Below are 26566 nucleotides of genomic sequence, written 5' to 3'. Positions count from 1 at the left end.
AATCCCTTTTTAAAGATAGATAAATTAGTTAAAACCATGGGGCACTTTCAAATACTCTATGCTATTTTTTTTGCAACAGGGCAGAGCTACTGGAAGATTTATCTTTGGCAAGGGGATAATTTTTGGTGCCCCCTCAAATTACATGAAATATGTAACCATTTATGTATAGAGCTTTCCTAGCTCCTGACGTTGCCCTCTCAGGCTGCTATGATGACTCGTCCACATCTCTGCTACCTGGGCAAATAAGGTTTGCTATCACAGTAACCACAAGATGATCTGCCCTGCCCCCACCCCCGGGACTTGGCTTTCTCACCTTGAGCACTCCTCTCCCTGCTGTTTCTTGTTCTCACATCATTTTTTTAACCCCTTCCTTTTGCAGATTTTTTAAAATCTGACAATATTACTCCATGTAATGTCTATGCCTGTGTCTGTCATTTCTAAAATGTCTCATAAGAACATTGTCTCTTCTTTTTTAATAGACTCCAGGGACAAAATTTCTACCCCCTAAAGCCTGACCCTCGTAAAAATGACATATTCTTGTTTTATTTAATGCCTCTTTCACGACAATATCTAGTAAAAAAAAAAAAAAAAAGACAGAGAGAGAAAAGTCATTATAATCAACTTTTTCCATTGTATAGAGATAAATTTGTGGCATATTTTTTATGTGAACTCAGCATTTGCTGTTCAGCTTTCCCTTTGTCTGGATCTCTTTCCCATAGTGTATTATGGACAATGACCTTAAAATATACTATTAAGTATCCATGGGTAGGCATCATAAAAAGTTTAATTGTTGCCACATACTCAATTTGATTTTTTGTTTTTTTTCTTTTTTTAAAATACATATCTGAACTCTCTACAATAGAAGTTTTAATGACCTTTACCGCAAGGTTTGAAAGGGCCCAGTGATATCTTTAGTAGTGTGAAAACCAGTTGTTTAGTTTCAAGGATAAAAGGGTAGGCCCAACTGAATAACCATATCTTCTTTCCCAGTCATTTCATAATGGACCAACTTTTCTCTAAACAAGATAATAATTATTTTTATTAGCAAGACAAGTCTCTCAATGCAGAAGCAATACAGATTGAATTAACAAGTTGTACACGCCACTGCAAGAAAAAAAACCCTCCATCCCTATGAAGATCAAATCATCAACTCGTGGAAGGCAAAAGTCAATTAGCTGAGTTGGTAACATTCTTCACAAAATGGCTATATTTTAGAAGATTCTGAGGGAGTTGAGGGAGCTTTTTAAATTATAGGATTCCAATCTACCATAAACCTAATGAATAAAATTACTGTTAAGTTCTTTAAAAGTCTATATTTTCTAAAATGTGTCCCAGCTGACTGGGGAGTGGAGGAGGGCTGGGCAGCCAACCTGAAAACCACTGGATCAGAGAATGGCAATGAGGTCAAGGTGTGTAGTCCTGTTTGAGAGATTGTTCAGATATTCTTACAGGGAAGCAAGCTACTTGTCTAGCCTTGCTTAAACAGTGGTCCTCCTCTGTATAGAGCATTATTCTAATTAGTGAATGACATATTTGAAGTAGTTGAAGAAAAAGGAAACAGTGACTTAGCCTAAGAGGTCATGACATTACTCCTTATAAATAATGAGGGGGGCAAATGCCAAACCAAATTGTCCTCACATTTATCAGTTCAAGTTTTAGCTTTCTTTTGAATCAATCAGCTTCTCTCTCTTTCCATCTCATCCAATGGCTCCTAACTTCACCCAGTCCTCTCACAAAGAATGCCACTAGTCACAGCAAGTACAGATGGGTGAGTGCAAATCCAATCACACTGCTAGGGAAGCAATTCAAAATGTACGCCCTGCTGATTGTTGGCCAGATAACGCGTTCTATTATCCAAACAAATAATCACTAGGAAGACAGTCATAAAAAGTCATCACATAATTCTTTTAAGTCAGCATAGCATCAAAAATATCTGTTCACTAAGTTGAACAGAAGATTTCTGGCAAATTTTGCCACTAGCAATCTGCAAAAACCTGTGGTTAGCTTGTGAACAAGGATTTCCCTGTTAACTGAAATCACAACTGGCCAGTTTAGGGATTTCCATCTCTCTGACAGCACTTTAGCCCAATCTAAATTTGATTGTTTCCTTGAATGGAATAATTTAATTTTCTCCAAACGTCTACTGACTTTATAATGCCAAGTCCAGAGAATGAAATGAAAAACTGGGTCAGTTGACCAGGTAATTCAGGCCAAAAAAATAAAATATTGCTTAGAAACTTCATATAACACATGAATCGTTTTAATTTCCTGAATTATCTTATCCATTGTCTCAGTAGTCTAATTTTCTGGTCTATGTCTGGGCTATGTAATAAAAGAAAAATTCGTTAAAGTCAAAGAAAATAAAATGCTATTCTCAGTTCACAGCTCGAGTAACATCCCTGTACTTTACCTGGTTGAAAGTAAATACTAATAATTACTGGAGATTACTTCAGCTGTTACTATTCTGAATGAGCTATCATATGGTCATAGGCACACGGCAATTCCTAGGCAAACAATCCAAGCAGAAAAGGGAAAACTGCATTTAGAGGAATATACATTTTGTATAAGCAAATATAATTTGAACGTGTAAAGGCATGTCTTGAAAAATGGTAATTATTATTATCCTCATGTTTATATTTCTTAATGTCAAAAGCCTTGAAAACATCCATTCTTAAAAGCTGTGGTTGTATACCATATGGAACAGTCCCACATAAAGAAAAATCTCATTGGTGATTTCAGTAATAATGACGAAGACTGAATGAAACCATCGTCTCTCTCTCTCTCTCTCTCCCCCAAAAGGACAAGTAACAAGAACTCATTTTAAGGGAAATAAGGCCCTAGGCAGTTTTTTTTTTTTTTGTGAGGAAGATCCACCCCGAGCTAACATCCATGCCAGTCCTCCTCTTTTTGCTGAGGAAGACTGGCCCTGGGCTAACATCTGAGCCCATCTTCCTCCACTTTATATAGCACTCCGCCCCAGCACGGCCTGACAAGCGGTGCGTCAGTGCGTGCTGGGGATCCGAACCCAGGCCACCAGCAGCGGAGCGCGAGCACTTAACCACTACGCCATGGGGCGGGCACCGGCACCACAGTTTTGTTACTGCTTTTTAATTCAGAGCTTTCCTACCACCGTAGTTCTTCAGTGCAGGTTCCACAACTTAGAACAGCTCCTTGTTAAAGCATCTCGTTGAACATATGATCATTTATCCCTGGGCTGGGAAGAAGTCAAAGGCCCTTTGGGTGTATATAGCTATTTGAGGTCTGAGAAGAATGAATCTATTTTAATGTTAGAAGCACAAGATAAGCTACATGAACATAAAGTTCATGGACACATGAACACAAGGGAATCCACTTCATTCTTTGAAACTTTCTCTCTGTCACCAATTGCCAAAAGGTACTTCTTGAAAGTCACAACAAATCATACAATTTAGAAGCCAAACTTCCAGGAGCCTCTTCTTGTTACCTATATACAAACAGAGACATACTGAGATGAATTACTGTCCCCTTCTAAAAGAAATACTCCTTTAAGACTAATTATTATAGGAATTTTAAAGAAAAGTTTTGACAAACAGTGCCTGTTAAAGTGGTTTTCAAATCCCTTCCAAATTCTCTGAGACCACCTAAACTGAGCAGGAAACAAGGAAGATCAAAAGGGTCAAGTCTGAGTCCTCCTCATTCCCAGTTCAAAGAGGAAAATTCTGGTTTTATTGATTTTATTTGTTTGCCCTTCATAGGAAGATTTACTTTGAAGCAAAAAGGAAAAAGAAATTTGAAAATTAGTGTATTATAAGAAGTAAAAAAATAATATCCAAAGTAAAATCTAAAAGGAAATTTTACAAATTTGTTTAGCCAATCAGTCAGTCGGTCATTCAACAAGTATTATTGAGCATGTGCTTGTGCCAGGCACTGTTCTAGTGGCCCCGGAGATACATCAAGGCAGGGCAGAGATCTCTGCCCTCTTATATTCTGGTGGGAGAAAAACAGACAATAAACAGTAAACAAAACAAATGAAAAAAAATTTTAAGTATGTAATTGCTATGGAAGAGAAACTAGATTGGAGTATGAGAGTTTAGAAGGGCAAATTATAGTATTAAATAGGATGGTCAGGATAAATCTCTTGAGAAGGTGCCATTTGAGAAAAACGTTGAAGGATGTGAGAGCATCAGCCAATGATTTAAGTATCTCAAGGTAATTACATGTTATTTTTCCAGCAAAGATACCTATCTAAGAAGAGAAGTCTCTAATTAGCTTTTCCTTGAAATTCTGGTCTTAAGGTGACTAAGCGGGTGGTATAAGCTCAACTCACATATCACTTGATGAAGTCATTAGTGAAGCAAAACATTAATTCACAGAAAAGTTTTCTCTGGATGGAACTTCGAGTCCATAAAAAAATAGCTATCTCCTTGCCCACTTCTGTCCACAAATTTGCATCTAAAAAGCAGCACTTCACCAATGAACTCCTGGGTTAGTTCAAAGGGGAGGCAAGTTCATTTCAGCTTCATCATTGCATACAAGAGAAATATGAAAATGTGAAGAGTTACAGAAATTAATTTTGATTTAGTAGAATCAATCTTTAATGCCTTATTGTACCAATGTTCTTGGTAGTATGGGCCTTCAGGACATTGATGTTCAGTTAGTTATAACTTAAAACAACACAGAATCATAAATTATAGGGTGTTCATATGATGGACAGAAGATATTAAAATATTAATACTGTTTTTGTTAAACCTTTGGCAGATTACAGATCATTAGTTTTCAAATTAATTTAATCTACATGTACATAATATCTTTTTATTTTATTGTCACCATCGATAAAAACTATCTTTTACTTTTGCAATTTGTCATGTAACATTATCCTTGAAAGTGATGTATTTTTATTAGCCCATATTACAAATCATAAGATTTAGATATGTGAGGCTAAATTACTTGCCCAAGGTCGGTAAAGAGCAAATATGGAATTGGAATCCAGGTCTTATGAACTCATCACTCTTAATGCAGCACACGCTGATCTGCTGTTATAAGGTGGAGTTTTACTCTCCTAAAATGGAAATCTTGAAAATGAGAAGCAGTAGCATCCTATATGGTACTCTATAATTGGTTTCCTTCACACTACCTCTGAATTTATTTTTTAAGAACAAGAAGATGAAACCCTGTTTCATGATTATTCATGTAAGTGGAGGAAAGTATTTAAAGTTTCCTTAAGGTTGGTTATTCTGTATCAGTAATTTTAGTTCAAAGTTTCCACAATATTTTGCCTATCATAATAAGCAATATCTCCTATCATGCCTCATAATTCAAAGAGTATCAACAGGTTTTTTATATAATCTTCCTTGCTCCAAATTTCTATGATTCTAATCAAAGATTCAAATTACTTTAGTAGGCAAGTTAAGCACTCTGGGAAATTACAGTGTTCTTTAAAACCACTGGTGAACACAATTTAAGAAATACCCTCTTACTAAACCTAAAGGTGTTGATGTTGATTTTAAAAGAAAATCTAGATTAAGAAAAATACATTTTAAAATAGCCAAGATAACATCATTATTTGGAAAAGGAATTACCCTTTTAAAATCCAGTATGCCGTAATTTAAAAGTTTTGCTATTTGCAATCTATTTCAGTAAAGCATCTAAATTTATATTTATTCCATTTTATTCTTTACACTATTAGACTGTGGTGAGTCCTTTCTGTGCTCTTCTCTGAGGATAAATTAACCTACTACAAATCTAATAAAATCCTGTTCAGTTTATCAGTTATTCAATGTCATTGTTTACAGAATGTATAAAGACATGGGAAACTTCTCATCACAGAGCCAAGAGTGCAGAGATACAAAGGAACCAGGACTTTTATTAGTAACAAATATAATGACAGACTTGATTAAATTGCAACAAGAGATAATACATAAATATTTACTCTTCAAGTAACTTTTCTCGATTGCACCCAGAATTGATGGGCATGTAGGCTAAAGAAGAACTGCAAAGTAAATACTAAATTCTAAATAGTCATATAACCTTCTACGTACATCATGTTGATGAAGTAGATATTTCATGTCTGATTTATGAAGTGAAATTCTGGTCTTTCCACATTCTGTGGCTGTTAATGAGGAATATCCAGTACTGCAACAGTAGAAGTCATAATAGATAATTCAAAATAAATTATTTCTCAGTTTGCATATGAACCAAACATAGGCATTTCAATATAGTAAGATTCTGTCAACATTCACAAATCCTTCGGAACAATGCAGATTACTTAATATTATGAAGCTAAATGCGGAAATATGATTTAAGAAGAGATACAGAGGAAGAGAAATATGATATTTTCAAAATCAAATTAGTTCTACATCAGAAACCACAGCAGAATGTATTTAAAAATTATAACACATAGCCATCATGATGTTGGTGATTGGAAGTTGAGCACTTCACAGACAAATCAGCTATATAAGCAACACAACAGTCGAAAGATGGGAACAAGAATCATGGAAACAAAAGAAAATGTATAAAAAATACTAAATGCTTTATTCTTCTCTAAATATTAATAACATCAAATCTATTTTATGAGTAAATATAATAGAATATTAATTGTGGTGTGACAATACAGATAAAGTTTTAAAACACATAATCTTTGATATTGCTTATCAATTAGTTGTAGTGGAATCAATTATATCTGGTTATTAACACAATTAGTTTTGAGAAAAATTATTTTTATTTTCTTTATAAATTATTCTATTTTAAGATCTTCACTTTCACTAATACAATAATATTTAGGCACTTTTAAAATGTGTAATTACATGCTTGATAGTTGTAATACCCCGGCTTTCTAGTAACAAGAGAAACCTGGATAATCAAACAATAAATATTCATTTCAAAGAGTCAAATGGACATTTACTTTGCAAATATGCTGTAGGATTTATGAACGCAAGGAATAGCAAATATGCTCATATCACAAGATAAGATTTAAATTTTAGCTTTTTTGAAAGCTTACAATCCAAATCCCATTCAAACACAGGTCTTATGGTACATCACTGTTGATACAGTGAGGTTAAAAAAAAAAATAACTCATGGAAACCACAAAAGATAGCATAACATCAGATCTGAATTTCAGGAAAATTCACGTACCTGTTATTGTATGAATAGAGAAAGTCAGAAAATAAAATTTGATTATTTGCCACTGTCACAGTGAATCACATAAAAAATTCTGAAAACTCTTAAACACAAAAATACATTGACTTTATTGCCTCACAGACCCACTGCTGTGCATATACTAAGAAATATTAAAGTGGTATCAGAATGATGCCTTACTAGAAAGAAAGAATGCAGCACTGGGAAAGGATATGAATGACAGGAAACAAAAGAAAGTTTAAAGACAGAGATAGAGAGGATTCCAGGTAATCTGTTGCTACAATTCTTTTTAGTTATTTGAATAAGTTTCCTCTTCCTTTTCCACTCCCTACTTTGTCCACTCGAAATTCTCCACGTCCTCCTCTAGATCTATCTCTTCCAATGTGTCCCCCCCATACACACATATGTAATTCATCAAAATGACAAATTCAAGATACAGCAAGAAAAATATTCTGGAAATATTAACGGTCAAAAAGAAAGACAAGCTTCCTGCTCTCATAGAGCTTACATTCTACCAGGAAAAGTTGACATTAAATATATAATCACTCATATAAATATGTGATTACAATTATGATGATTGTTATGAAGGAAAATACAGGCTTCCAATCAAAGCACCAACATTTAACTGACAATGATTAACCTGCACTCCTGAGCAATTAACCAGCCATGATGACTGGATTTGCAGTATAACATACTGTGATATTTTCTGATTTAAATCGTCATTCATTTTACTCAGATAATCATTAGAGTAAAACACAAATAAAAAAACTAATCATTGGAGTGAAGTGACCAGTTAAACATACAAGGAAAAAACAAAAACAAACAACAACTAAATTCCAGGCAAATACATAAACCTAAATTCTAAATAGAATAGAGTCCTGTTAACATTATCCATGGTCTTAATAATACCATTGACAAGTTTCAAGCCAAAAAAGAAAGCAAACTCAATTTCACAAAGACCATTTGGATCCATCTAGCCACAACCAGCAGAAGTAAGGTTGGCTCTGGATAATATCTCTCTTCAGCTATCCCAAAGAAAGCTATAATTCATTGAAACAAAGTTTATTCCTAACCAATCCAGTTAAAGGTGACATGTCCTTGTTTAGAAAACATGAAAACAAATCCAAATAATTGACTCTAAAGTTTGAAACAGAATGACCAACTGAAAATACTAGGCACGATGGCCAACATGAAGAGGAAGAAACCGTCCATTTCGTTCATTATGATTCTGCCAGCACACAGCAAGGATCCTTAACAGGTCTCCAGCTGACTTAGCTGTTTTTGTCACGTACAAATGATAACGGATTTTGCAGTTTCCATACCTTGAAAAATTAATTAGGGAGTATGGAAGGATTCACACCGACTCTGTAAAGATACATCACAAAGTGATACCAGTGCTTACCTCTACAGAAAAGACTGGAGAGGAGGATAAAGAAGGTTATCAGAAAGAATGTTCTCTTTAGATGAGTTACTTTTTTTTTCTTTTAATGAAATGCATTCATCTATAATTGGGCATTTAAAAATTTAGAAAATATTTAAGAATCCGTACAGAAGAAATCAATATGATAAAAATGACGTTCTTGAATCCAATTTTTCTTCTGGACTCAAAAAGAAAGATTTGATCCACAGATGTTCATTCCAGAGCCCCTGAATTCACTACTCCTAAAGAGAAAATAGCTATCAAGAAAAATGCTCCAGGATTGTATTGTGACGGAAAGATTTGGGAAGCATTAATTTACAATGCAAATCAGTTATTTTAGACTGGGTAGATTTAACACCTATTTTACACACAACTAGTATTGAACCTGATATAGGAAGCTACAGTGTAAAGTTTCTAGACATTTTTTGACTCCTCCAATAGGTTGCACAAGACAAGGATATCTACCTAAAGGAGACCCTGACTCATGTTATCTTTATCTTTGCTGAATGCTGATCACACTTTTTACCACTCTCATAGCACTTCCATTCTGTCCTTTATGCTAAGTTGTCCACACGTTTTGATTTCTCTATTATATGGACCTCTTTGAATGTGGATGTCATGTCAGTCAAGATCGTATTTTTGCTCTAGAATGCAGATTTGTTGAATTAATTTGCAATTAAAGAACATTTACAAATCACATTTCTCATTTCTATACATCTAATTAACCAACATGTAAAGGTAACCACTATGATTTGCAAAATATTCAAGTTCAACTTAAAATCTTCTTTCCCCATTTAACATCGAAGAGCATCCTGGTCCCATTAACAGAAGAAGAATGTGAAGGAAAAACCAAATTCCTGTCCTCTATAGTTTTTTGCTGATTGAGAAATAAACTTCGATGACAATTGGTGAAGAAAAAATATGTTTGACACACATGCCAATAGAAAACATTTAAGACTGACATAGTAAAATTGAAGGAAGTGACACAATGTTAACCACACCAAAACCAATATCAGCTGCGTATAAATAAGAATTATTCCGTATGTAGAGTTAAATGGTGATATAATTAGAAAATTATTTTTAAGAGTTACTTTTTCACAACATACTGAATATATATGTGCGTATATATTTAGAAAGTTGGTGTATATACATGGATTCATACAACTATATACATGCACATATACAAACACATATACATATACTTCATCAACCAGTAAAATGAAATATAAATACAGTTCCCTCTATGCCATCCTGAGTACTATACTAAGGAACGTGTTAGGAAATGCCCACTTAGGAAAGGGAAGTGGATGGGAATTTGGTCTCAAAAAAAAAAAAAAGGCTTAGAAAATATCCCAAATGGTACACAAAATCTCTAAAAGAATCGATAAATACTGTCATTTGCGTAGTTGCTAGAAGGCTCAAAATGAGATTAAATTATATTATTGGAAATGGTTGGCCAAAACATAAACTGCAATAGCATATGTTCTCTTTTTATTGGCTCAAAGTATCCAAACAACATTTGTTTCTAAAGCTCTATTTTACACATTTAAAACTTTGATATCATTTCTTACTTATTGCCCGGCTCATGTTCAAGTGCTTTTTCAAGTATAAAAGTTTCCCTGCTAGATGACACCAATGTAAAGTGCAGAACTATGAGCTTTGGTCCCAATTCACCAGATTAAGATTCAGAGCATAAGAAAGATTCAGAGAGTTCAAGGATAAGACACATTCCTGCATTTAAAACAACCAACAAAACAAAACTAGAGACCAAGGGCACATTCACTAATACATAGTTAAAAATGGTTCATTTAAAGGCTATGCTACATATTTACCACAGTTGCATATCATCTACTTCCTTTTAATGAAAAGACTACACACAATGTGGACGGTTCTAAATGGCAAATTAAACATGCTTTTAAATTTGGCACAAGAGTACACATGCCTGACTTACCAAATGACGCGGGAATGTATACCTGGTTGATAACGTTCTTAAAACAGTTAGTACGTACAAAAGAAAGAACGGGCTTGTCCCGCTCCTTTGTTTATCTCTTTCATGATACTGCCTTTTCAGGTAATCATGGAGTTAACGTGACATCTAGCAGACAACAAGGTGATGAGCCCAGAGTAGTACCACTTCTGTGCTGCACATGCTTAGACTTACATCCCAATGCATAATGGCTGGGGCGGGTGCGCTCCAGAGTTAAATGTTTGAGGATGATATATTTACTGTGACTACACTCATCATCTAATACTATTAAATGTTACTCGAAAAACTGAAACTTGTAGCTCATTTCTAAATATACTAATTATATAAGCAGCTGACGTTAAAAAAATCACTCTAAAGAGCAAGGGAAAAAAAGGAGTGAAACATTTTGATGGGTTTTTCTTACCTTAAATTCATAAAATATTCATAAACAATGATACCTACCTCCCAGTGCCCATTACTAAAGCCAAAAGGTCTAAATACATTTGCATGACTTAGAAACACCATAATTCACACAGATGGTATTAAGAAGAAATAAAATAATGTAATACCTTTACTTTTACCTATGGATTTGATGAAATGGTTCCATGAAGAAAGGGTTTCCATACAAAGAGAATAAAGAGGAGAGAAACAACAATAAGAATTATGAATATATGTAAATGCACTACTCTCTGAAAATTAAACAAGACAAGAAAGTATAAATAAGGGTTTCAAGACAAATGGAGATACAATCAGTACGTGTTGAGAAATCCGCCTCCTTTTTTTAAGGCAATACATGCAAGGAAATTGCAAAGCCCATGCTCACTTTAGAAGATTACACAAAAGGGAGATAAACAATGACTATTGCTAGAAAAAGTATTGATTCTGATGGAACACGATACTCAGCATTCTAGAAGCCAGAAGCCAAAGATGTTTGCAGTTCCCAAACCGCCATGCATAGGTGAAAAGTGGACTCTTTTTGGTACAATAGTTTAAATTGAATATCCTCTTTCAAAAATTAACTTCTGATGGTTCTCGGTTTTTCTTTACTATAACTACCCTTAACTGCATATGCTGATAAATGTATGAAAACTTTCAATCACAAGTTCTTATGTATCAACTATTTGCAGGTATTATAGTGCCAAGAATGAAGGAAAATACAAGTCAAAGAAGCAAACCAAAATCAAACCAACAAATCAAACCAACAAAATCAAACCAAACAAAGGGGAGAAAAACACGTGGAAAAAAGTGAACAAAAGTTATGTATTTAATCTGCAGCCAGATAATTTGCAAGCATTTGCCCATCCTTTGCAGTGATGATTTGAAAGCAGCTACAGAACAAGAAAACACTGAAAGCAGAGTGGAAAAGGAACAGAGCCCATACCTTGGTCGCCCATCATCAGGTGCGCCAGACCTTGAAGGGAAACAAGAGCACAGTCAGCAATAAACAAAGGAGCATGGGGAGGCAGGGTTGTCACGGTGACAAAAATGTTCAGTGACAGACATCTTGTTTCCTATGAGACATGTCTGTATCACAGAGACAAATCAAAAAGCATTCTTTCAACCCCTGGTTGGAATGCTTTGGGGCAAAGAGTTATAGAACTGCGATTTAAACACTGGCATATGCTGCACTGTGTATTTCTTCTGTGTATCAGTTGGAACAATCAAGAGCATAAGAGCTTGACTTAAAATCCAACCAATCCCTTAAATATTGCATCTGTCCTTCATGCCCTTTGATAGGACTGTTTTGAACACTGCCCCCACAGGGCTTGTCATTCTTTGGTGATGAAATTATATTTTTAAATACCCAAAAGGAATACATGAAACATGGGCTGGGTCTGATCTTTTTCCCCTCATCAAAAATGAGCAGTTTCATAATTCAATGAAAAAAAAAAAATCCTTAGTCACACTGAAATGATAATGCAGAAATGTCTCCTTGTCTGACACATGTAGCAATTGACTAAACTTATTCAAATACAAAAAAGATCATTATACATGCAGTTGTAAAGCTAGAATTTACTACAGAATAACATTTTTAAGAAAAAATGGATCAGCTTTAAATAGGCTCAAGTAATTTTCCATGGAGAACAAAACTATTTAGCATTTTACTTAAACATTAAGCTATGAGTCAATGTAAGTGAGTATACATTCTTAAGATATATATTACATATCTATTAATAATATATATATCAGATAGTTTCACCAAGTTTTCTAAAAGAATACTGAATTCCCTTTGTTTATTTAAATTATTTATTAACTCTTGCTTCACAATTAATTTCAGATTGAAGATCATTCCTTTTCTAAAGAATACTGTCAACGTTCTTTTAAAAACTTCTTTCACTATCCAGGAAGATACTTTTTACTGAAGGGAATTAATTTCTAGTTCTTTATTCTAAATTCAAAAATAAAGCTACTCCTCAATCTGTGCATATTTCAAGAATATGGGAAAATGTTAGAGCAATATAGTACACATACAACTATTTTAATAAAATTTATATTTCATTTCCCAGGGTTATTTCAAATATATTGGAGACTTTATTTGAGCTACATAACATTACGCATTAGTTGCATCATTATTGAAATAATCTGTGTTATTTCCTTAAAATTTTAGGAACATTTAAACATCCCTGTGGGGCCGATAAAATTAAAAATCATCATATAACCACAATATGAAAATTATTTAACATAGTTTAATGTTTCTGTAATCTAGCCTCTTTTTGTATTTTCTAAGTGATTTTAACAAAATAAGATCACAGGCAGATTCAAAAGTTTATGATCTGTTGGTGATTCATGATATTTTATATGCTTCGGAATAGTGGCTTATCTGTCCAGGTTATATAATTTTTCATTTAATTTCACTTTTAAAACTACTATACATATTTCCTAATAAAGTTTATAACTTTTTTATAGACTAAATCAGGGAATTATCTCTGTATAAGATCTAATTTTTAAAAAACATATTAGATACCTCTAATGGTTTTTAGTACCACCTTAGTAAGGATGGAAATTAATAAATCAAAAGGCATTCACATCACTCATGCTAGACTTCCTACTTCTAAGGGAACTCGACTGTATTGCCAAAGTTGAGTTATAAATAAGGATGTTAAAATTATGATTGAATAAACTTTATTACAATAGTTTATGGGCCTATACTCTGAAAACCTTGTCAAAATTTTGCACGGGATGGGTGTGTGTTAGAAGAGAGGCATTCATGCTTATTAGGCTGATTTCAAAGCCCACTAGAATGCAATTGGATTTAAGGAGAAAGAACAAAAACATGGAACATGTCACAGGATGTTTAAGGAAATATGAAAGAAGTTGAAAAGATACTTAAAAAAACCCAAACTTTTGATCCCAATTAACATGCACAATATAAATGAGACTGACTTTGAAAGATGTCAGATCTGCAGGGTAATATCGTCTTTATCAAGTGCATACTCACATGCAATTAAAATTATAGTATTGAAAAACAGAAGCCATATACAGAGTCAACACTTGGAAAAATAGTCATTGATGATTTCTTTTAAAGTTTTAATCTACTTTACTTAAATAATGGAACAGAAATGTTCAGCAACTAAGCAATTATATCGTCCATGACAGAATCACAAATAATATGCTGAAACTTGCTACTGATCAACTTTGTATTACCATGAATTGTTCTTTAATTCAGACATGAAGTCTTACTGACTTTAACGGTTGTCTGTAATCTTACATGGGGACTCTTTTTTTAAGAAACTCCTCATTCTGTAGAAATGTACGTTATCTTTGCAAAATGGCTGTATTTCAAAATATTGCAGAAAATATGCTAAATGCTTTCTTCTGACATGCAGATATTAGTGAATTGTTTATGCAAGAATCGTTAATACTGTGATTATATAAGTTGATGGAACATCAACTTCCCTTTCACAATTCTTTGCTCTACCTAGTTCTTTTTGCCTTTTTATCCTTTAGAGATTTGGTTGGGAGCGCAGCAACTAATGCAATTAAGTTCTTGAAAGATAAAAAGGTTAAAATATGTTTTTTTTTGTTTTTTGTGAGGAAGATCAGCCCTGAGCTAACATCCATGCCAATCCTCCTCTTTTTGCTGAGGAAGACTGGCCCTGGGCTAACATCCATGCCCATCTTCCTCCACTTTATGTGGGAGGCCACCACAGCATGGCCTGATGAGCAGTGTGTCTGTGCACGCCCAGGATCCGAACCCGGGCCGCCAGCAGCGGAGCACACGCACTTAACCGCTACGCCACAGGGCCGGCCCCTAAAATACGTTTTAGTTTGTTGGATTACATAGGAAAAAATGTATAACTTCCTCAAAATTCCTTGATAGAGATAATTCTAGAAAACTCTCAATAAATATTACAGTTTTATTTACCAGACACAGAATATTACAAATATACTTACCAGTGATCACGTCGGAGTGCTGTATGCTTTCATTTCCACTGGCCAATGGCTTATTTTTTTAATTTAAATGTATGCCTGTTACTTATAGTCAGTATTTTATTCTATGTCCTTTTTATAAATCAAATCATTTGAAACTAAACCAATGGGCTTGGCATGATGTAATGCTAAACATTTCCAACAGAAAAGAAATCATTTTGATCAAGAAAAAAATGGAGAAAGAATCATGCACTGTGTTCTGAAACTGCAAAGAAATATTTTCTCATTTAAAATAAAAGACGCAGGATTGGATCATTTTTCCATACAGAACACCAAAATAAATATTCTAAGGTTCCTACGGGATGCTGAACTCCATCAAGGGTGGGAGTTAAGGTTGAAGGAGTTCCGTATGTTTGGGGCTGATGGGATTGAGAGAGTGTGTGTTCTGTATGAAAAGTGATACACAATCCAGAAATCAACAAATGCTCAGAAAGAAGTTCAACTTACCGTCTAAATTCAAGATGTACTCTATTAATACTAAGAAATAAAAGGCAAATGAGAGTTGGAAAATAAAGTAGAAAGCACCCACCTTCCACATTGTTGTCTTCTGAAAGCACATGACAAGGAGGGAGAGAAAAGGAAAAACATTCATTAAGCAGCATGCAGACTAGACCTTGCCTTTGCATGTCTTCCTCATGCAAGGCACCAAACACATCATGCAAGTGCTCCATCGCTACCATTCAAAGGGCAAAACAAAAACCACGGGAAGCAGGTGCCCTCCCACTGGCAGCATTTAAAGAGTGTGAGACGAAATTTCAGTAATACTGCCACGTCCTGAGCAAGAAGTTTTGAAAAGTCTCGCACTGCCCTGTGTAAGGCAAACATTATTCTTACATGTGGCTGGCATGGTTTTTCCAGACAATTATTTTTAAAGCTCCCCCTCCCCAACAATTCTAAAAAATTCTAGTTCTAAATTCTGATCTGGACTTGGACGAAAGAAAGTCCATTGCAAACAGCCATGAAATGTCACTTAAAGACATTCCAGTTCCATTTACCATCATGGCCTTTAAGTATTTCTAATACTTCAACTTCTTTCCTTAAAGAAACACACTACAAATTTACACAACTAAACTCTACAATTTATTTGGTTTATTTCTAGTGCGTTCATATTTTATTGCAAATAATGATAGTTGATTATAATTTTTTAAAATACTAACTTGAAAAAAGGTTAAGTAAAAAAGTAATCACCGCAAGCAAAGTTCATTTGGGAATTGTCCATTAGACAAAGTTTATCATGATTTGTTCACTTAGTACTTCTGTTTAGGGTGTGAATATGAATGCAGTTAAGATGATAACAATATTTGGTGAACTTTCTCTTATATTTTCATACACCTATATAATATTTACACATTTTCATATATTTATTTAAGTATATTTCCATATGTGTACATATATATGTGTATATACAAACACACACATATACAAGCAGATTTTGTATGTATTTCCTACACATAATTAATGTAAGTGTATGGGATTTAAATTATTACCTGTACTGACTAGACAATTCAAGGACTACTTGATTCCCAGGGCTTGGTATCCAGGTAAGAAAAGGAAGGGAAAGTTGTTTTATGGGCCTAGAGTGAGAGCAAAGGTTTCAGTACTTATCAAAATTTTTTCAATAGTAAAGTATATCCATGTTGACATTTCTAGTCTCATTCTTATGTTTCGTTTAATTAGCTGTACTTTTTAAAGTGGTCATTTGATCAAAAGCGTTTATAAAGAATAAAACAACAGCAAGTGCAGAAACTTGAGAGAAAAACAACTATAAATGCACCATTTCATAAGGTTCAACAAATAACTTTGTTAATGGTTAAAGTTACTAATAAATTAAAAATCATCAATTTTGTTTAAAATATATTAACTGGAAAAAGAAATACCCAGACGGACACATTTACTGATGTGGTCTTAACATATAATAGAAAAATAGCTAGTGGGTAAATGCAGACAATAACATCTATACAAAATACTTGGTTTGCCAGAGTTCATTTTAAAAGAAATAACAAAAAATGATTGAAATATTTCATATGTAATATTCATTTCCTGTGTGGTTTTGGTTCTAATCTACCAAACAAGGAATTAAACTGAATTTGTTACTTTTCAATGGCAACTCTGACATGATATGATCATGGATATTAAAGTTTTGTTTTACTGCTTTATACTGGAAATCACAGAAAAATATAGACTATTTTTATTTTAATGTTTAGGATACACTTTGGTTTTATACTAACTGTCCTTTGAAATTCCATTTCCCATTTAAGATGTTTATTTTTGAAATAAGATTATTTAACACGTTGAGGAAAACAACAAAATCAGGTAATTTAGAGGAGAGGCAAGTGCCAAAAGGTCAACCAAGTACTACAGCACTATTTAATTTCTGTAAGCAAAAAACTGGCAAATTTGGTTGTGAGAAGTATAGTCCCAGAAAGGGGTTTTAATAAAGTCCTGGTTGAAAGTTAAAAGAAAGATGAAAAACCAACCCACAAAGTAAAACAGGCCCAGACTTGACACCAACTTTATAAACATGCTAAGTAGGATTGTGGAAAGGAAGTTGTGCTAATAAAATCAAGGTCATTTTCTAGTCCCCTGAAAGTGACTCATTTCACTATGGTGCCATTGATCCCACTCTGCTATCCAGCATTTTTCCGAGTTCATATTCATAAAGAGAACCAGCTTAACTAATGGGACTCTTTGTATGCAAATCTAAGTCACGTCCAACGTGTAAACAAATCCTGACTTGATCAAGTTCAGAAAAATGGTCTGTCTCAGAAGATTTAGATTGAAAAAACAAAAAAAAATCAAAGTACTAGAGTAAAAGGAAGGGTAATATATTAACTCCTATATGAAAAAAAAAAAAAGAAAACTGGCTTAGAACAGACTTTCCTTGAGTTTTGAGGTATTTTCAGATTCAATCATAGGATAAAAAACTTCTCTTTCCTTGTTTCATTCTATTCCAACCCTTTGGCATCCAATTGTTGCCTTTAGTTGATTTAAAACTTGTTAAGCTACATTATTTCAGAATTTGAACATAGTTGTAACTAGTGGTAGCTCTAGTGTTTACAATCACTCTCCAGGTATTTTTCCTTTTCTCCTTCCTTTCTACTTGGTTTTTGAACTAAACATTGAATGTCGAGTTAGAAAAGAATAGTTTTTCTCATCACATCAACTTTTGCTTTCTCTGTGTAGAGTCTTATGTAATTAAATACTTTTCATCTCGCCTTACCTGTGGACATTGCCAAGTTAGGGAAAAGCTCTTGGTTTGCAGAAAACTCTGGCTTCTTAATTCTGCTGACCTAATTCTGTCCTGTTTATGAAGTGAGTCTCTGAGTAATCAACTTTACTATGATCACCATGCCACCTATAAAGATCACACTCTTGTTTTCTTTTGATTGTGAAAATAACGAATACAAAACCATGAAAAGATATCTTAAATTTTATTTTTCTTTTAGATAAGACATGCTTCCCTCACAATGATGGGAATTAGGCACCAGAATCAGTCATGTTATGAACGATGGTTGTGCACTCTCCTGAAGGGAAGGTGCAGACTGTTCAACTGTATGTTTTTAAATTACTTAAAAAGAGCATCTCCTCAAAAAATTTTCCTTTGGCCCCCAGCTTATAAGAATGCAAGGAGAGTAACTTTAATTTTGTCATTAGTGTTTTTTGCACATAATCTTAATTACATAATTCTGGGAAAAGAGAAATGAGTAAGAAAACAAATGTGCTTGTTCCAATATAAAGAAAATCAGAAATTTAATCATGACTAATGGATAAAGTTTGGAATAAAATATTATAAATAACTCCTTTTTGTATAATCAATGTTTAAGCTTGGCAATATGGAAAGCTTCATTTAAATGCACAAGGAATAGTCAACTTATGTGCTATATTTTACATTGGAAGTTGGCCAAAAGAAGTCTCCTGTCACTACTTGGGCATTCTCTCTCTTCCTTGGTTTCCTTCCTTCTCTGCTAGTTGCCTGTGACAGGCTCCCTTCATTTTCTTTGGCTCCCCCTCTCTTCCATCAAAATTGCCACTACCGAAGGTGGCTTCCCACCCACATCCATGTCCTTCCAGGCGGAGAACATAGTAGCAAAACCGGTGGGGTACTAGCCAGCAGAAGGAGGAATAACGAATACGAGTCTATTTCCTTCTTACATACACGAGCTTGCTTGCTTCTATCCTCGCCTTTCTAGCCCCTTGTATTACGTTTCAAGATTTTACCCCTCATTTTGGGGATTAAATGCCAGTATAGTAGAGTCTGGTTCCCATGGTGGCACAGGATGTAGCTTTGTTTTATTTTATTTTTCTTCTGGTGTCAGCAGTGAAAGCCTTTAGAAAACCTCAATAGTCTGGGAATGCTTCAAGGACTGGGAAATGGAGAAAATCATTGAGACTGCGGATTTGCGCAGCAGTCAGCTGGAGGAAGAGAAACGCAGGCCAGAACCGAGAGGAGGTTCAAACAGAAAAGGAGGCATAAAGGTCCATTATGGAGGCTTCAGGAAGGAAAGAAACAGCCTGGGCAGGGATCTGGCTAGTTTCAAAAATACTTTTTAACAGGTGGCCTCAGCACTTGTTTTAAATCCACCTAAATGACATTCTCACCCAGCCTGCTAGAATCTGGTCCTAGGGCATGAGGGGGGCCAACTAGAGTAGCTAATGTGTTTCTCTCTCTTCTCTGTTCAGGAGTGAAAGAAAGTGTTATCTTTAAACCAACTTTCAGCAGCAGAGATGTTTCCTGGCACCACACTTGGAACTCTAAAAAGGTTTTCCCCAGGAACATTACGGGCAATGTCCCACTATATTCTCGGTACAATACTGTGATTCAAGTATATTATAGAATTAACAAGTCCTTTGTGAACTGGTCTGAGAAGTTTACCTTGCCTTACAGTATTATTCTCATGGAAAAATGTGATATGAGTTTCAATTTATTTAGTCTAAGAACTTTTGGAAGTGTACTTCCATAAGTTTCACAAGCCTGTGTTTGTTTCACACAGGTGCCAAATTTGTTACAAACAAGTTTGCAGTATTTAATTCAAAATGCTACAGGAAGGAAGGAAAGAAGGGAGGGGGGGGAGGAAGAGAAGAAAGAAGGGTGGACACCTAATTATATGGCAGAGTCTTCTGAGGTTTAAGCTGTTCAATGGACCTGATGGAATTTAATAGTTATTAGCCAACATATTAAAATATACATTGAATGGCTCACACAAACTATATTAAATACAATTTCAAATTTTCTTTTCATGAGGGACTATTACAAAGATTCCACTTTTCTTTTATAGCCTCAATTCTACTCTACATCTAAACTTTGAGAGTTAACATTTTTATATTCATTTCAATACTTGGAACATTGCATTTAACAGCGACCATAAAAATTGTGACAAGCACAGTCTATAGCGTGTGTGCTCACATCACTCATTGTTTTATTGCTTACTGAGAAATGAACACTTCAAGATATGGAATTGACAGATAACACTGAGCAGGGTGCTTACCGTGTACTCTCCCACCCAAGCTCAATCACCACTACACAACTGTCCAAAGAAAGCTGGTTCAAGTTATTAGTGCTTCCCTTCTAAGACTCTGAAGTCACCATATTGTAGAAAGTAGAGCAGGAAAGCTCTTGGTTTGGAATAGGGAGAACAGACTTAAACATATCCCTACCTACCTACCCAACCTATCATTCCTAGCAGTTATGTGCATATGCCAATATCAGATATGACTTTCCTTGTAAACAAATGAACAGGAGACATCCTCTGGCCTGTGTGTTACTAGTAGAGACTACTCCACAATGTGTCCTAGGTTCTCCAACATTAAGATGGAGAGTGGGTGAGCTTCCACTGAAGGACATCGATGGCCCTGCATTTGAGAGAACTGTCTATCATCTGCTAGCTGTATACAATTTTCTCACAAATCATTTTAATTCAGAGATTTTTTCAAATAAACTTTCAAATACTTCTGACTATACTCATCTATACTTAGGTTCTCAGATCAGTCCAAAACAAATCTATGTAATTTTTCTGAGAAAAGCAAACATATTTTATGGATTAAATTAAGGAGACATGGCACTAAATAGGAATAAGTAAACCATATTGTAAAAAGAATCGTAAATTAAGTGCTTAACAAATTAGATTTGTATATACTGAATGGAAATAAATGGTTCATATTTCATAAAATTGACCTACATATATTCTTATATTTTTTAAAATATAAAATTTTATTGAAAAATAAGAACTATTTCATGTTATCTTTAATTTAATAGGACCTCTGCACATGTAACAAATAATCTGGAAGAAAAAATGGAGTAAATATTAAAAGGATCTTTCAGTTTTTCAGACTTTTAGTTTTTCATTTTCTTTAGTGTTAAGATATTTACATTTTATAATTTATGGCTAACTTAATTTAAAAATTTTACAGAAGTCACTGAAAACTATTTTAAAGGGAATGGACTGGTTTTGTTGTTACTGTTGTTAAATAAATTAGATAGTACATTAAAATTTTCCAGGAGTCTCTCAGGGTTGACTAAAATGTCACCTAAACCAAATCAAATATCTAGCAATCTTTTCAAGTATAGGACATTTCAACAGGAAAAAGTGATGAAGAATTCTCTTGCTTTTCCAAAGACTAAAACCATTTAGTCCAATAACATCTGAGGTCAAACCACCTGAAATTATTGTTTTCAGATAAAAATTGGTCAAATATCAATAATTTATTTGGTTCTATCTAATATTTTCAAATTGGTGGTTTTCCTAGAAACTGTGCTATTCTCTGCTTCCTAAATATAAGTTAGTAACATCAAGTTAAAGCAAAACTTGATTGCATTCTTTAGAATCAACTAATGGAAAGGAGAAAGCAACCAGAGTGAAAGTAATTTTTTTTTTTTTTTGGTGAGGAAGATTAGCCCTGAGCTAACATCTGTTGCCAATCCTCCTCTTTTTGCTGAGGAAGATAGGCCCATCTTCCTCTACTTCATGTGTGGAACGCCTGCCACAGCATGGCCCCATGAAAGTAATTTGTATAAAATATTTTATAAAAGGTTACAAAGATGTCAAGTAACTTGTTCCAGATCTTCAAGAGAAATAAGAATGAGGGGCCAGTTGGGTGGCGTAGCAGTTAAGTTCACACGCTCCACTTTCAGTGGCCCGGGATTCACTGGTTCAGATCCTGGGCTCGGAACTACACACCGCTCATCAAGCCATGCTGAGGCAGCGTCCCACATAGTAGAGCTACAACTCTACAACTGTGATATACAACTATATTCTGGGCTTTGGGGAGAAAAAAGAAAAAGAGGAAGATTGGCAAGAGATGTTAGCACAGGGCCAATCTTCCACAAAAAAACAAAAAAAGAAATAAGAATGAAAAATAATATACTACTACTCGGGTAGTCATACCACTTTAAATGTACTCCAACATTATCTTATATAATCTTTATATTATCTCATCAGTTAACTTGCTATGATTGGGTGACTTGCCCAAGATACCCAAATAAAAAGTAGAAGAGTGTATGGAAAGTATGTTTTAAGGCTCCTTGTCTAGGTTTCTACAGATTTTAAAGATCGTTTTAAAAAAAATTAACATGAAGAATTTGTACAATATAGGGTAATGCTGGAGTGTCTACTAAGGCTGGGTTATGTTCCTGGAAATATTATCAATACGCATTTATTAGCATCCCTTTTTTTAAAAGATAATAGAAAAAAAAGTAAGACTGTACTTATGGTTTCACTGATCCTGTTGCAAAAAGGCAGGAAAAAATTAGGGAAGATCTTTCTTTCTAAATTGCATGTATGTGTCCATTTTATAAAGTCAAGAAAAAGTTAATACTGTTGAATTTCTTTTAGTAAATAAAAAAATGTCCCAACACTCTTCTTCTCTGACTATTAGAATAAATTATTTTCTGGGGTAGGGGAACACACTTTTATAAAACATTTGCTCTACTTTAATGGCAAAAAGCAGGCCCAGGTGAGTAAACGTGTTTACCCATGGGCATTCTAACCACTAGAAATAAAAGGGAGAATTATTCCATAAATTTCTTGCTGTCTTTAAAATGTAAAGGAAAATGTTCATTTCATTCACAGTGCATAAAATTTCGCTTCCCTTTTAAAGTATGTGAAACAAAAAGACACTTTTATTCCAAGTCAAATATTTTGGAAGGTTAGCAACATAATATGAATTTGTCACATAAAGTATATTTGCGCTTTTATTTTAGTTATACAATGGAAGTCTGCTAAAAATATTACTTTTATTCCTTTTACATACATGTTGTAGAGTAAATCTCCCGGGAAATGAGCAGCAAGTTCTAATCTTTTAAAATTTGAATCCATAAACAAGTAGGAAGAAAAACTAAGTACACCGTCCAAACTCCTATATTCTTTATAAAATAAAAGTTTTATATTACAGGCTAGGAAGAAAATAGTTTGTTCATAGTTACAACCAATTATCTACCTTTGAAGACTTCATATATGCAGTTGTTTGGGCTATTGCTTAGTACTTAATTAGGTCCATATGAATGCAAGCCTATGTTGAACAGGGAGCCATTAGTTTGAATAAGGTATCCTTCATCTGTTGATTTACTAACCCATAAAATCAAATCACCACAAACAACATGCCTTTAAGATAGCCTCATAATACCCCATCTTATCTTTTCCTGAAATTGTCATTCACTGCTTAAGAAAACATGCTTAAATACAAAGAGAATTCCTTTTTTAGAATCTTGTAAAGCATTTTGGAATGTTAATTCCATCATTCAAAACAGTTCATTTCATTTTTAAAAATGGAGTAATATGAATATGATATAACTATTTCTTGACATTTGTGTAAACTGCTTTCTGCTTTCTGGAAAGTCTGCATCCTTTTGACCCTAACAACTGCCAAGCTGAAGATTTAATTTTCAAAATAACCTCATCAAGTTATAATTCATTATATGTTGCTTTAAAATGTGTGGCAGTACAGTGATATCGTAATGACTTAATTCATAAACTCCTTCCTAAACATCAATACAAGCACGTGTGCCAACTCTCTGACACATATATGTACACATATATAAACCTATTTTGTATTTCTTTCATTAACAAATTAAAACTTTGATATTTTTCTCAAAATTTTTTTTTTGTTCTACAAAAGTTAACATGGCTAGAATAAGAAAACTATCTGCAATAAATATTTTGATAATATCATCAATAATAACCCAACTACTACTTTACTCCACTGGAACTATATTTATCTACTGATAACAAGCATTAAATAAACTATAACCTTCTCTCTCTACCTTTCTATCTCTTATTTATTTAATTTTATTTGTTTCTCCATAATAAAAGAGAAGCATTTTCTAACTATACTGTCCAATACGGTAGCCACCAGAAACGTGCAGCTAATTACATTTCGATTAAAATTAATTACAATTAAATATAATTAAAAATTTAGTTCTTTAGTTGCACTAGCCACATTCCACATTCTCAATAGCTACATGTGGCCACCGCCTACCAGATAAGACACCATAGATTATGAACATTTCCCTCATTGCAGAAAATTCTATTGAGCTGCATTGTTAAGAGTTTTAAACAAGCTGTCTCTTCTCTGCCAATATCTTTCAATATAAATGTGTTAATGTAGTATACACATTCTTTGTTATTTTTGTTTATAAAATGAAATAATTAAAATTCATAATTTAAGAAATCTTTTTTATTTTTTATTTTTTTGTGAGGAAGATCAGCCCTGAGCTAACATCCGATGCCAATCCTCCTCTTTTTTTGCTGAGGAAGGTTGGCCCTGGGCTAACATCCGTGCCCATCTTCCTCTACTTTATATGGGATGCCGCCACAGCACGGCTTGACAAGCGGTGGGTCGGTCCTTGCTCAGGATCTGAACCCGCGAACCCTGGGCCCCCAAAGCGGAGTGCACGCAGTTAACTGCTTGCACCACTGGGCCAGCCCCAAAATTCATAATATTTTTTAAATAAAACATAAATTTAGATTAGATACGGTTACTGCATTTGTGCACTGCAGAGAACTGTGTAATATTTCCATTTTGACTTTAAAATAAAAACAACAATTGAGAAATAACCCTGATAAAAATTTTGCTGTCTTCATTTTAAAATGTCTCTGAATAATTCAAGCTCTGGACAATTATAACTCTTTTTGTCATAAGTCGTTTCCCTTAAACCTCACAGATAATGAGAAAATGCTGAACATGTTTTGAATTTTAAGTAAATTAAATAAGCCACCTAATATCTTCTTACTCTTAATTTCCCCCCACTTTTCTCAGTATTCTCCATTATGCCATTTAATATTATTTGTCAGAGACTTTTCCTGTAAGCCTATCATAATGTTTTTGTTTTTTTACATAACAGTTTAATAATAACAGTGGTTTTTAAAGTAGTAAAAAGTACCCTCCATCCCACAATCTCATACAATGAATTTTCTTACATTATAATAAGTAAGAGACTTTCCTTCCTATAAAATAGGCCTGTTCTTGAGTAATATAATATAGGAAAATAAACCAAATCGGCAAATAAAAGCATCAACATTTCTGCAACACTGAAATACAGCAGAGACAAGGAAGTGTAAAAGGATAAAGAAGCAGTTCAAATCTCTAGTTAACTCCAAAAAAACATTAAGATCCTGCTAAGGGGCTATTACAGGATAATAAATGCACCACTGAGTTAGCAAATAAAAACTATGAGTAGGAAGAAGAGAACAACAACCCTGAATATGGAAGCATTAATTGTGGAATAGTACAAGAAAAAAAAGGTGGCAAAAGTATCTAGGAGATGAAATGATGGACTAAAAAGTTTCACATAAAGAATAAATAAGATGTACAATAAAAATTTAGAGTAGACCTGTCAAGTCTATTTTCAGTATTTAAAGAATGTAGACCTGCCCCTAAAATTAAACATTGTTCACTTTATTACAGAAAAGTGCATGACTGTTTCATGACTGTTAGTGACATCAAATCTCCATTTTTACATAGTAATTGAAAGGAGTCAATGTAAGAGTAGAAACAAAATGTATTTATAGCCTCAATACCTTAATGAATAACATTTAATCCAGATATCCCGAAGAGCTGTTGTCTGGTAAGTAAATTAAGTATTGAGAAAGACAGATGACAAAGGGTACTGAGGTCATCTGATATCTTAGTCCAGCCCCTGGCACTAGAACAGCTTGAAAGGTTATACAACATAATTAGATATTTATCTTATTTCCAGAGAAGAAAATATATGTTGCAAAACCAGAGTCAGCATCCTGACTCAGGACTTGCTATGGACTGAATGTTTGTGTCTCCCCAAAATTCATATGTTGAAACCCTATTCCCCAATACAATGGAATTTTGAGGTGGGGCCCTTGGGAGGTAATTAAGATTAGACGAGGTAATTAGAATGGTGGCCTCATCAATGGGATTAGTGCCCTTATAAGAGTTATGAGAGGGGGTGACCCAGTGGCGTAGTGGTTAAATTCATGTGCTCCGCTTTGGCGGTCTGGGGTTTGCAAGTTCTGATCCCAGGCGTGTACCTACACACCGCTTAATAAGCCATGCTGTGGCAGGAGTTCCACATATAAAGTAGAGGAAGTTGGGCATGGATGTTGGCCCAGGGCCAATATTCTTCAGCAAAGAGAGGGGGATTGGCAACAGATGTTATCTCAGTGCTAATC

The 26566-nt window shown here is 34.2% G+C and overlaps 1 protein-coding gene across 11 annotated transcripts in view; it reads right to left on the bottom strand.

Annotated features, from left to right (window-relative positions):
- The window catches only part of NRXN1 (neurexin 1), a 1082241-nt gene that overhangs the window by 959873 nt on the left and 95802 nt on the right, over positions 1-26566 (bottom strand). For 7 of the 11 annotated variants that reach the window (XM_058551255.1, XM_058551254.1, XM_058551256.1 and 4 more), the window contains 2 exons: positions 15460-15477; positions 11881-11910 (listed from right to left, as the gene is read on the bottom strand). The exons of the other annotated variants lie outside the window; for them this stretch is intronic. In XM_058551255.1, the coding sequence (XP_058407238.1) occupies positions 11881-11910; positions 15460-15477 (48 nt within the window). The remainder of the gene's footprint in view (positions 1-11880; positions 11911-15459; positions 15478-26566) is intronic. 11 annotated transcript variants of the gene reach the window in all.

This window comes from Diceros bicornis, chromosome 12, assembly GCF_020826845.1.
Source record: "Diceros bicornis minor isolate mBicDic1 chromosome 12, mDicBic1.mat.cur, whole genome shotgun sequence".
Taxonomy (NCBI): Eukaryota; Metazoa; Chordata; class Mammalia; order Perissodactyla; family Rhinocerotidae; genus Diceros; species Diceros bicornis.
Note: the sequence above shows the minus strand (reverse complement) of the source record. Positions and strands in the feature narration are given on the sequence as shown.